Source organism: Panthera pardus, unplaced genomic scaffold (assembly GCF_024362965.1).
Source record: "Panthera pardus isolate Hobbes unplaced genomic scaffold, ASM2436296v1 HiC_scaffold_11, whole genome shotgun sequence".
In the NCBI taxonomy this organism is placed as follows: Eukaryota; Metazoa; Chordata; class Mammalia; order Carnivora; family Felidae; genus Panthera; species Panthera pardus.
Window position 1 is genome coordinate 69,731,492 of NW_026526666.1, and position 13,582 is coordinate 69,745,073.

At 38.9% G+C, this 13,582-nt stretch overlaps 1 protein-coding gene across 3 annotated transcripts in view; it reads left to right on the plus strand.

Moving 5' to 3' along the window:
• The window catches only part of EFCAB14 (EF-hand calcium binding domain 14), a 38,513-nt gene that overhangs the window by 5,780 nt on the left and 19,151 nt on the right, over positions 1 to 13,582 (plus strand). For all 3 annotated transcript variants that reach the window (XM_053895732.1, XM_053895741.1, XM_053895739.1), the window contains exons 3-4: positions 2,666 to 2,811; positions 11,925 to 12,023. In XM_053895732.1, the coding sequence (XP_053751707.1) occupies positions 2,666 to 2,811; positions 11,925 to 12,023 (245 nt within the window). The remainder of the gene's footprint in view (positions 1 to 2,665; positions 2,812 to 11,924; positions 12,024 to 13,582) is intronic.

Here is a 13,582-nt window from a genome sequence, read left to right on the forward strand (position 1 = left end):
TATTGCAAACTAAAGTGTTAAATATAAAATATTGCTGTCGATATTGTATGTATTCTGACCAGAGTGTATGCAGAAATCTCTATTTCATTATCTTAGAGATCAGAAAAAGAGCTATGTAAAGTCCTTTGAGTATTAATATACCAAATTTTAAATGAGTTGCTTTCCATGTTGAAAGAACATAAATTAGTAATTGTAAGTTGTTTGCTACCCTTCCTCCCATTTATGTAGTCAAAATACCTTGACTGAGCTGGTCTCTCCTAAAAAGCCCCAAATCAGATAATGAAAATGATCATCTCTTGGCTCATACCATCTTAAGTATCCAGGGTGTTTTCAGGGCTTATCAGCTTTATTTGTTTGTTAGTTGATAACTGTAACCCAAGTTACTTACGTATTTGTCTTATTTCTTCTTCCACTTCTGCCTTCTACTTCTTTCATATAAACTATAGGAAAGATTCCGGCTCCCCTCCCACCCCCCACTTGGGACATTTGACCACCTGAGAATGACAGGCATATGTGGGATAAGTTTTACTTTACAACCTCACTGAAAACGTAAAAGAAATTCAGTGAAATGCTAAGTGCTGTATTAATTTAGACTGGTAAAATGTTCTTACTGTTGGATGGATATTTTCCTGCAAACTGTGTGAGTCAAATATTACATTAAAAGCCCTGAGGGAGGAAAAAAATAAAAGCACTAAGGGAAATCTTTCATTTGTAAAGAAACCATTTCACACATATTTTTGAAAAATTAATAAAAATATCTAATTTTTTAAATCTGAATTTTGAGGTAGTGGGCTTGTTTGCAGTAGGGATACCACCACCACCCCATCCCCAGTTTTGTTGGGGATTTTTTGTTGTTGAGTTTGATTGCATTTTCTTTGTTTTACTTAATAGGATAACATTAGTTCCATTTTACACCCTACAGTTATTTCCCTGGACAAGCATTTGGGTGCTTCTGTGTACCTGGCACTGTGCTGTGTGCTGGAAATACATCACAAATAAAACCTGGTCCCTGTCCTTAAGCAGCTCTCTCTTGGTCTGATAGAGGAGGACAGATGTGTTAAATGTATGTAATGAGCACAGTGTGTTAAGTGCATTGCAGAGTTTGGAATGGTAAAGTGGTGGTGGTCCAAGCCGGGAGCCCAGCTATTTGTGCTGAATCTTGAAAGGAATTAACTAGGCTAAAGTAACAAATGGAGAAGGAGCAAGCCAAGGGCATTTAGGAAGAAAGAATAGTGTGCGCAGGGTCACCGAGGCTTAAAGAGGTTCATGTCTGGGAAATCCATTTGGCTGGGAGATAGTTTGAAGAGTTATGTAAAGTGATGAGAAATGTGGTTGGGAGGTAAGCACAGACCAGATTTATTTGATCAGTGATACTTTCTGAGTGCCTAAGATGTGTCAGGTATATTCCAAAGCTGGCTTCACAGGGAGGAACCAAAAAAAGTCATGGTGCTTAAATTTTAGTAAATTGTTTAGTAAATTGTTAGTAAATTGTTATATATCTGTCCTGTATGCCAGGGTTTTTTTTGTTTTGTTTGTTTTGTTTTTTTTGGTTTTAAAGGAAATGTACAATAGCTTATCAGGCAGAAGAGGAAGGACTCTTTCAGGCCTCTGCATTCAGGCTGGCAAATCTCTAAACCAGTCAGAAGTTACAGTTTCCCAAAGGAAAGTTCAAATATCACCCTGTGCTTCATCTAACCTGCTCCTTTATCTTCTATTTCACTTTGAGCTTTTGGGTTGATTTAAGATTTGAGGAAACACTTTGCTGTTTATGAAAAAAGATTTAGAATTGTAATCCTCGTAACAGCACTTGAAAGGTGATTAAGAACCTATCTTGCATTTGACCAGTTTGAGATATAAAAAAAGTAGATCTAAGCACTTCGAGATACAACTTTTGATGTCACCTTGAGCATTAATGGAGTAAGGTTTATAAATCTTCACTGACCAATCACAAAGCTCCTTAATTGCTCTGGTTAATACTTAATATTTATTTATCACTTATTGTATGCCTGACCAGCCCTGTTTAGTACTTACTTTACAGCCATTCCTTCACTTAATTCCAAAAATCCTGGGGGTGCCTGGGTGGCTCAGTTGGTTAAGTGTCCGACTTGGGCTCAGGTCATGATCTCACACTCTGTGAGTTCGAGCCCCGCATCGAGCTCTGTGCTGACAGCTCAGAGCCTGGAGCCGGCTTCAGATTCTGTGTCTCCCTCTCTCTGCCCCTCCCCTACTCATGCTGTCTCTCTCAAAGAATAAACAAACATTTAAAAAAACTAAAAATAAATAAAAATAAAAGTCCTATAAAGTATATTTTATCCCTGATGAGGAAACTGAGCTCAAAGAATTTGAGTAATTTACTCAAGATCACAGTAAGTTACACAGTTAAGATCCAAGTCCAACTCTTTTTGCTGATACTTTATCATTTTTAGCCATCTGACTTTTAAAAGTTGCCTGTAGTGAAATAGCCCCAGTTAAAATGGAGCTTTAGTATTAAAGATATATGTTTGCATAAATAAAAGAACAGTATAGCTGATCAGATACAAATTTAGTCATCCTATCAGGATTAACTTTTACTAATCTGTCTTCTTTCCTAACGTATGATCATTTTTTCATCTTGGAGTCATGAGGAACTTTGGCTATTTATGATTATTCTTGTTTTTCCTTTTAGTGGAATCTAATCAGAAAAGCTCATTCCAAGAAATTCCCAAACTTAACGAAGAACTGCTCAGCAAACAAAAACAACTCGAGAAGATTGAATCTGGGGAGCTGGGATTGAACAGAGTCTGGATAAACATCACAGAAATGAATAAGCAGGTAGCAAATGTGTGATTTTATGTCTGTGTAGTCTGTGAATATTTAGTTTGTTTAGTATGAATTTGTAGGTATAGAGCACTCACTTCCAGTTGTCTTACTTTTTGAAATGATGTCTTGCATGCTATGATCCGAACACATTACAGTCAGGCAGAATGGGTAATAGTTTTGCATTTGCCAAATATTTAAGATGTTAGCCTTTTCTATAAAGCAACAGTTTTACCAAATAGAGTAGTTTGGAGGGAGTTAGAAGTTCTTGAGTCAACGTTTCCTAAGGAGCATTGTAGGTGTCAGATAAAGAAAGAGTGTCATTCTGACCTCTAAGAAAAATGGGTAGTCGATTTGTATTAGATAATGAGAGCTTATTTTGTTTAATTAGAGTTCACAGACTTACAGTTGCAGCCTTGAGTTTAGTGCTATACACTGTTGTAAGAAAAAAAAAATCTGTAAACCATCAATAGCTAATAATAGTTATTCTAGAGTAGCATAGGAAGAGGTAGCAGAGTTGGTAGCAAGCCTAGAGGAAAAGCCCCTAAATTGGCCAGTTCTCAGTAGGCATTGATTCCAGAAGAGGGGTTCTGCCACAGGAAAAGGGCTAATGCAAAGGATGTTGGTCGAGAATCTCCTATGTATAAGGTACTATAGTTGCCACTAGGTACTCACCCTCTGTCCCCAGTTTTTGCAGTTTAGTTACAAAAGCTATGCATTGGCAAGACAACTCAAGTACCAAATGAATGGTATACCTGCAAAGTGTTTAAAAATAAATATACCATCTTCATTGGAGCTAAGAAGATATTCTCTTCTTCAGAATGGAGTCACAATGTTCAGAATCAGCCACTGGCAGGGAGCTCTGTGCTAGAATAAAGTGTTTACACACATTTCCAAAGCTACCCTCATCTTTCAGCAGCAGTGTGAGAGGGGCAGTTCAGCTCTTGAGACAGGGATCAGTGGCCTGTGTCAGTGGTTTTCAGACTTTGGCCTTGAACCCATAAAAATAAATGTTTTATGTCATTACCCAGTAAACATTTATCTCCATACATTTATGGGTAACCTAAATAAAAGTTTCTGAAAACAGTAACTTACCCTTAATATGCTTTATGTTTACTGGTTTCTATTCAGTTCTATTTCTCTTTCTTAAATCACTCATGAAATAATTGATGGGTTGTAGCACCTAGTATTTACTCGTTATCATTTATCTTTGGATTCTCAGTCATAAAGGAAAAGCAAGTATTCACTCCCTTTTTGTAAAAAGAATAGGATAAATTGTAGCCTTGCTTATATTGACAGAGCAAATTAGCAGTTTGACCAGAGATTATATCAGGTGAAAATAGACCACAGCAAAGCACTGAGAAATAATTAATTAGCATCCCTCACTGGGGCAAGCCATGGATTCCATTGATATAGTTAGTCATGAAGAGGCAAGAATGAAATCTTTCAAGATGAAGAGTCAGTGTCAGCTCTTTCCCATCTCCTTCACGTAAATCGGCATTGTGGGAAGAGTCAAAGAGGAAATTGGTATTTGGTGTGAGAGGTCACACAGATTTTCAAATGTTTGATACATATTTTGGCCTCTGAACTCTCTTTAACCAGGAATCTAGCAACAAAAGAATCATTTTGTTCTTGGCCTGGCTGTTATTTTTAACGCAAGAAGTACCTGGGAAGGCAGGCATACAGAAAAGTTTACTTCAATCCTGGGGTTTTATGTACAAAACTGGGAGAGATTGAACTGAAGCCCTTTCCATTTTAGTCTCCATAGATCTTCAGAGATGAGGGGACTGATGAGACCAGCCTGATGCAGAGGAATTCTCTTCTGGCAAGGGCATAGGAGGATGCGTGGTAGTGAAGTGAGCTTTGTGTTGGTCCAAGGGGAGCCCTTCACTCTCTGAGTGATGTTCTGAAATTAATGATACACATATCTGATGGTGTACTCAAGTAAAAGGCATTTGTCCTAAATCAAAATAGGTCTAAAAATAAAATTAGTATTTAACCATGTTTCCATATCTAAGGGTAACTGTCAGTTAAGATGCTTTTATTGGCAAATTATTTTTTAAAGAACAACTCAGAGTGGCTTAAACAATAAGAAAATGGATTATACCACTTAACAAGAACTGTTCTTATCACAGTGTGAGTTGAAAAAAGAAAGCCATTAATTTGAAATAAGTTAAAATCAAATTTTGCATTGCAAACCTTTAAACTAATAGTTAAAATCTCATTTACTTTTCTGTTTTATTCATGAGAAATCTCTAATTTCATACCCATAGCCATTCTCAACCATTATAGGGAGTCTCCTCCCCCTTCTTTGAAGGCCGGTAATTCAACAAATGTTTAATGAGCTGCTCTTTTAGAATTAGGCCTTGGATTCAAAACCAAAAATGATGTAACTTCTGCCTCAAGGCTCTTACAGTCAAATGGAGGAGATAAGAATGTGAACAATTGTTATACAGCCTCTTGAGCAATAAGAAACAGGTCCACATGAGTGCTGTGAGGGTATTTTTAAGTATGTATTAACGAGCATGCTGGGGCCAGACGAGGCTTCTCACATATCTTGAGCTGAGTCCTGAAGGGCACATAGGAGTTGGCCAGGTGAAGTTTGCAGAAAGAAGAGTGTCATAGGTAAAACATTACTAAAGTTTATCCTTATTTGGAGATACCATATTTGTGAATTCACCTACTTGCTAAAATTTGTTTTTAACCCCCAAATCCTTACTTGTGGTGCTTTCATAGTCATTCACTGATGGGCATACATCAGTCATTCACTGATGGTGGCAAAATATTTGAGTCACCCAACACAAACGTTTCCAGGTGATATCAAACAAAGTGACACTCTGTTGTTTCAGCTCTCATACTGTAAACAGATTTCCTTTTCGAACTATAGTTAGTGGCATGTTTTCACACTTCTGTGGAGTTTTTGGTGATTTCACTGTTTGAAATGTCCCCCTAGCATAGTGCTGAAGTACTAGCTAATATTCCTAAGTGCAGAAAGGCTGTGATATGCCTTACAGAGAAAATACGTGTGTTAGATAAGTTTCAGGCATGAGTTCGGCAATATACGTTTAATAAGATGTCTTTAAACAGAAACACACGTAAAACAAGGGTTACGTATAATATTGACCAGTAGCCAAAAATGTGACCAGAGAGGTCTCAGGAACCTAACCCTCTGCTTCCCTTAGGAGCAATGGTTCAGTAGCCACTAATTCAGTTTTTGCTGCAACTTTCTAGAACGTAACTATTACGAATAATGAGAATATACTCTATGTCCAAAAGAATAGACAAATGAAAACCACGGTGTGTTTAGAGAATTTTAGTAGTTCATTATAGCTATAGTTTGGCAGAAAGAGGCCAGAAGTAAGGATATGTCAGCAAGAGCCAGAGGACCTTGAGTGCCTTTTTATAGTATGCTCTGTATCCCTTTTGGCACTCAGTCCCAATAACCTTATGTTATAGTTATTTGTATATGCATCTAATTACACTACAAGGTCATATACTGTAGTGCGAACTTTAAGCATGATGATGGCGATGATGATGATGATGGCAGTTAAGACGACAACTGCCATTCATGAAATGTTTTCTTTGTGTAGTCCACTGTTAAATTCACAACATAACGTGATCTCCTTTTTTGGTTCTATAGCCCTTTGAAGTAGGAGGTAGTATCTCCATTTTACAGATATGAAAACGGAGGCCCAAAGAGGTTAAGTAGTTTGCTCAAGGTTACATAGATGCGTAGCATTGCTAACATTAAAATATTCAAGGCATGGGAGCCCGTTTTCTTTCCAGTTTTCCATTCTGCCTTACATCTTTATATCCTCTATAGGATGCAGTAAGTGCTCAGTAGATCAAGTTGAAAGGTTGTGATGTCAGGTTTCTACTAAGACTCCTCATTCAACACTGATGATTATCTGTTTTAGTAACTTTTTTACTTACTGTTTAAAGAATCCTTAATTTTAGCCCCAGAGCAAAAAAAGCAGCATTTCAGACTTTATAGTAGGAGATGGTCTGATAAGCAAATGGTCTACAGTAGTTATTTTTAATTCTGCTAATGAAAAGTCATGTAATATGCATAAAAGTCATGAATAATCTTTTGGCTGGAATGTGGAATTTTTTCTTAATTCAACTTTTTAGACTCTTTGAACTACAGCGTGTGACTTTTAGAGATAAATTCTGTCATACTTGAATCCTTTCTGACATTCTAGAATGTCTATTAGAGACCAGAGGAGTCCCAGAGATAGTAAAAGGAGAGTGCCCCTTGTCTGTCCACTCTAGTTCCACATGTAGCTTTGCTGTAATTTTCCACAGATACTAACATTACTCCACTCTTGAGAGAGGAGTGCTGACAGATGGAGTCCAGCTTTGCAGTTATGGGGATGTAGTTGAGTCCTAGTGACCAGTGTGGGGCTCAGGACTTATAAATAAGAGGTCCTAAGTGATGTTTGGTAATTAGAGAGTTAATGGTCAGCGCATCCTCTTTCAGGGAGGCAGCTGATACCCTAGGCCTGGCTTTCACCTGCTCCTCTGGTTTTGGGTGAAGTGGTGGCTGCCCCCAACCACACTGGCCATTTGTGGGGTTTTTTTGTTTTGGGGGTTTTTTATTCCAGATGTCCCCCACCCCTGCCTCCATCCTACACTGGCCATTTAAATGGGAGGCAGTTGCCATTCTTGAGATACTTCTGATTAGCATCAGACTCTACCATAGCCTCAGGATATTGCAGTACCCGGGAGAATAGTGTCTACCTGGATCACTCCACCCAGAACACAGCTTGTGTCTTTTAGGACCTGGCCTATTGTCAGTGGAAGGAATTTGTTCCCTTAGGTGGCCAAAAGGTAACTGCAAAATTGATGGGGCATTTAGAATAACCATATTCTCACCATCCTATTGTTATTGAGTTGATTGTGTACATACTTTGGAGTACTGAGTAAAACATACCTACCTGGAGGATGGCCTCCTTCCTAGCTTTTATGTTTGAGCTAAGCATGTTCAGATAGTCTTGGAAGGCCCAGTGAAGGGCATGGAAGACAGGGCCAGCCAAGGAAATCTGTTAAACCCTTCCAGAGTTGTGATGTCTTTTTCCTATGTGTATTTCATTCCCATCTTTTGTGTTTAAAATTTTATGAGTAGTATGTGAATGTATTCTTATGTAAGGTTTAAACAATAAAACACTTAAGGAACTCTTATGAAAATTCCCTTTCAACCCTCATCTCTGTATGTTCCCCCATCACATACACATTTCTGGTCCCCATGGGTGTCCACTGCCATTGGTCTGGACTGCATTCTTCTAGTCCCCTTTCTAACAAAATCATAATAGCTTTTAATATGAATTAGCTTATGGGTTAGCGTGTGTGTATGAGACCAAATGGATGGAGTCATTCAGTATATATTGTACAACTTGTTTTGTTCCCTGAATACATCTCTTTATCCTTAGCAATAGATAAAATGGTTTCTAGTGTCTTGCTATTACAAATAAGGAAGGAGTAAATATTCTCGTGCGTACATCTTTGTGTACATGAGCAAGTTATGTGTAGATAGATTTCTAGAAATGAAATTGCTAAATTAAAGGATATAAGCACTCAAATTTTGACAGATACTCCTAGATAACGTTCTTACAGGTCTTCTCCAGTTTACATTCCCATTAAGAATGCCTTTTTCCTTATGTCCTTTTCAAACCCCAGTATTATTCATATCTTTTTAAAGGCGTGGATTAAAGCAACCTCTGTGATGTAATTGCTACTCTTAAGAGGTTATAGTTTGCTGAGAATATCTCTCACTATAGAGAATATCTCTATAGTGGGCTGAGGTTTCTCAACCACATTGATTTCAAGTACATAGAGTTGGAACGTTGAAGAGTATTCTGAATATTTTGGAGCATTTATGGAGAATTACATGTTTAAGTGCTTATTAAATTTCACTATTAAAGAGCTAACACTTATCTGGTATTTTGTTTGTACTAAGAACTATGCTACGAACTTTAGTTATATATCTCATTTAATCCTCGTGGCCTGTATTAGTCATCTTTCACTGTGTTACTTTTATCTCAAAACTTAATGACTTAAAACAGCAAACATTTGTGATCTCACAGTGTCTGGGGGTAAGGAATTTGGGAGCATCTTAGTTGAGTGGTTCTGGCTAGGATCTCTGTAAAGTTGCATTTAAGATGTAGGCCAAGGCTGCATCATGTGAAGGCTTCCCTGGGACTAGAGGATCTTCACTCGCATGGCTGTTGGCAGCAGGTCTCAGTTGCTCTCAATGTGGGCTTCTCCACAGGGCTGCTTGAGTGTTCTCACAGCAGAGCAGCTGAGCGAGTGATCCAAAGAGGAAACCCTGGTGCTTTTAAAGACCTAGTGTCCAAAGTTGTTGTCACTTCCACTGTCTAGTGTAGGCTGAAAGGAAGTCACTAGGGACAGGCCACACTCAAGGGAAAAGGATGATGTCCCACTTCTTGAAGGGAAGACTGTCAGACACTTTGTAGACCTATTTTAAAACATTCAGATGTCCCTATGAGATGATTGTTGTTAAACAGTTTTTATTGTTTTAGGCATTTTACTGGGGAGAAAAATGAGTCGACTACTTATTTAGGCTTATCTCCTCCTTCCTGGCCTCTACCCTCTACTCTGCTTGGACTAGTCTTCTCAGCGTCCATCCTAGACACAGAGTGTTCTTTCTCAGCCATACATACATTGCTTTCAGTAAATACTTAACCAATCCTTGTCTATGTGCCAGGCATATTATGGAAAATGTGAAAATACACATGGTCCTTGATGTCATGGAGCTTACAGTCTAGTGGGAGAGAGAATCCTTAAGTAATCACACAAATAAATAAGTTATTGTCACTTTGAGAAATGCCATGAAGAAAAGGTATTCCTGGACCCGTTCATGCTGTTGCTCCCTATTTCCTAATGCCACACTCACCTATTTAACCTAGGAAGAATAGCTGCTTTATTTTTATATATAAAATCCTTCTCCCATCAGAGTCTAATTTGAGCCCTCCTTCAGTGAAGCCTGTCCCTTTCAGGCTACACAAATATTCTTTTCACTGAACTTTATTCAGTATCCCATCTAGTACTTAATTATTTCTTTAATGTTACCTACCTACCTCTACCCCTCCACCTCCCTCCTTCCCTTCCTCCCTCAGTCTCTCCCTTCCTCCCTCAGTCTCTCCCTGTTTCTCCTTCCTCCTCCCCCTTTCTCACTCACATTACAGTTCCTTCCACTGAGCCTTCTTTCTGTTCTTTAGATATGCCAAGCTCTTCCCTGCACAGGGGCATTTGTCCTAGCAATTCCCTCTGCCCTGCAATGTACTTCATTCAATCTTTGACTAATTCCTTATTATTAAGATCTCAGTTCAATTTTCATCCCTCATCGAAGCCTCAGCTAATCTAATCTATTTGCTACCATTTAATCTAAAGTAGCAACCCGGTCACTCATCAAGTCAACTTATTTTAAATTTTCTTCTAATGCACCTCACTAGTGACACTAACTAGTGTTGTTTTTTTTTTTTTCTTTAAAAAAAATTTTTTTTTTAATGTTCATTTATTTTTGAGAGACATTGAAAGAGCACATGCGGGGAAGGGGCAGAGAGAGGGAGACAGAATCCAAAGCAGGCTCCAGGCCCAAGCTGTTGGCACAGAGCCCAATGCAGGGCTCCAACTCAACCGTGAGACCATGACCTGAACCGAAGTTGGACGCTTAACCAACTTAGCCACCCAGCCACCGCACTAGTGTTTTTCTTATATAAAATTGTCTGTCTGCTTGCACTAAAATGTAAATACCACAAGATCACTCACCACTGGTATGGAATAGGTCTCACTTGTTGCAGTAATGAATGAGTGAAAATGGACCCGAAGTCCCTGAACATACCCCTCCTAAAAGGAAACAGCTAAAGAGAACTCAGTTCCTAAGTTCCTGGGCTCCTTACTAGGCTTCTTGTTCAGAACACACTGTCAGTTGCTCCAGGAATCTGTTGAAATTCTTCCTAGTACTTAATCTGGTGCTTTTCTTCTTTGTTTTTCTTTCACCTTCTACTAGGCTGTAAGCTCCTCGAGAGCACGCCTCATGGTCTTGTTTGCCACTGTCTCCATAGTGTCTGCAGCAGTGCTTAGCACAGAGATGCCCGGCATTTATTGAAGGAAAAAATGAAGGATCAGGTTTACTTTGTCCGCTAGCTCTCTGGTGCCTACCACAGAGTTAGGCACATAACAGGTGCCCAAAAACTTTAGCGATTACTCTGTGAGGCCATTCTGAATATAATTGCTATTGGTAGATCTGTGTTCTGATCCTAGAATTGGGGACAGGAAAGCAGTTTGGAACTAAGAATCTTTCAAGAATGTTTTGAGCCACACTGTAAAGGTGTTTAGAATGTGATTTCTACAGCCTGAAATTATGTATTATACAGATTTCCCCAGTCCTCATTCAAGAGAGAAATCCAGCTATTTAGAATTCTACCCCTAAATAGCAGACGGGAAGACACATTTTATTTTTATTCTGTTCCAATTTTAATACATGTACTGAATCAGTCAGTGAGTCAGTGGGTATTTATTGAGCCCCTTCAGGTACAGAGTACTACTTTGATTGAGCTATTGAGTTTGAAATGTTAATCACATTGTTAAACCAAAACTGAATCCCCAAGTAGTTTAAAGTGTTGTACAAGTTCCTGTAGACTGTATTTTGTGATGATGGGCTTTTACTTTATAATGTATGTTCCCACTTGGTGAGCAACCAAAGTTCAGTAAATACCCAACGTGTTATTTTTTTTACCAAAATGAAATCTTTCAGGGGTCCTTGATCATTAGCCTCCTCCTTGTCCAATTGTTGAGGGATTATGTTGTAATTACTGCATCTTTTCGTTTAAGATTTTGGATCTTGTAGCTGCCAGGAGTAGGGTAAGCAATAATACTTACCCTTCCCTCTTTGGCACTAGTGTTTAAATTTAGCAGAGAAAAATAGATATTACTACTGCCTTCCAGATCTCGGTTCTTTCCAAAGTGCTGTAGTTCCCTTTCTTCTTGTGAGCTGACAGGGTATGATGTCTGGAGTGCCTTCATACCATCAGCAGCCATAGAGTCTGTGAAGGAAGCATTCATTCTCCAGATTCCGTTGTCATTTTTTATTACTCTCTTCCTTTCAGATTTCTCTGTTGACTTCTGCAGTAAACCACCTCAAAGCCAATGTTAAGTCTGCTGCGGACTTAATTAGCTTGCCTGCCACTGTAGAGGGACTTCAGAAGGTAAGTGCTGCATTTGGGCACTGAGATTAACCTGTTGCTGTAATTTTAGCTTCTTACAAGTTTTCTTTGAAAGCATGGCATTTGAAATCCTCTGGTCCAGGAGGGCAGTAATAGAGTATATCACTGTGTTCTGAACAGTTCAGAACATCTCTGTTTTAGTTTGGTTAGTTGGGCCTTTAATTTGCAACAGGTGAGTTTAGTTGTGGTTTGTACGGATTCACACCTTTTTATTTGCCTCCCTGAATCCCAGGATTTCTCTTCGGGGACTCATAGGTTAACAAACGTGGGTTTGCTTCTCATCACTTGCCTTTTCAATTCATCATCCACAATGTCTTCATGAAAGCAGACCACTTGTACAGGAGAGTTGCTCTAAATTGCTATTTTTTTTCTTGGTTAAGAGGTTGTTTAAAAACAATACTAATTTGAGGGAAATGCAAGAATTAAAAGTTTAGGATATGATAGGTATTGGCAAGGATGTGGAGCAAAGAAAACTTTCAAAGACTCCTGCTGGGAGTATAAATTGGTAAAAAGCATTTTGGAAAACATTATATATTATTTTATAAAGGTAAAGGTGCACATACTCTAAGCAACTCACTCCTAGGTATATATCCTAAACTCTAGGGCCTAGGCAAAAAATAATTTGGAATTTTTGTTTACTTGATCCCTAGGATTCAGGCCCAGAGCAGATGGCAGTGACAAACCAGGTGAATAATATAAAGTGATCTGTAGAGCTGAATAGGGAGAGTGGCCAGGGGTAGGAAGGAGAAAAAGGTGCCTAATTGAGACACAAGCAACATCAGCCCCTGCAGCAGGAAACGAAAGGGATTCTGGAGCAAGGGAGCCTTAAAAAAATGGGTGCCAAATCTAGGATCTTTGACTTTTAAAAATTAGTGTGTGATAAGTTTTATTATATGCCAGGCTCTATAAACATGTAAATCATTTCCACAAAGGAGTGAAACACTACTATGTCACATGCAGAAACAGAACTTTGTATTTTATAGCCATACCACCCATGTGTGCTCAGTCTCCGTAGTTTCCTGTTTATCCAAGATGGTCATCTGCTTACAATTTAAAGTGGGGGAGGGAGAAGACAGGGAGACAACCATAATAAAGTAAGTTCTTTTTGTCATCATTCCCAAGGGTCCAATGGAAAAAAGGTAGGCTTCTGTAATCTTTAGCACAGAAACAACTCTGGCAGTCTTGCATTAGAAAACGCCATTGAGGGGTGCCTGGGTGGCTCAGGCAGTTAAGCGTCTGGCTTCAGCTCAAGTCATTGTCTTGAAGTTCATGAGTTCGAGGCCTCCATTAGGCTCTCTGCTGTCAGTGCGGAGTCCTCTTCGGATTCTGTCTCCTCCTCTCTCTTCCCCTCCCCCACTCGTTCGTGCTCTCTGTCTCTCAAAAATAAATATTAAAAAAAATTGGTTTATTGCACTTATTAATTCAATAAACATTTGGGGAGCTTCCTCCAGTTTGTGCCAGGCATTTTGCAAGTGGTAAGAATACTAGTTTCAGGGTTTTGCTCTGGAATTCACATGGCTCTGTCAGCTGCTTCCTTAAAA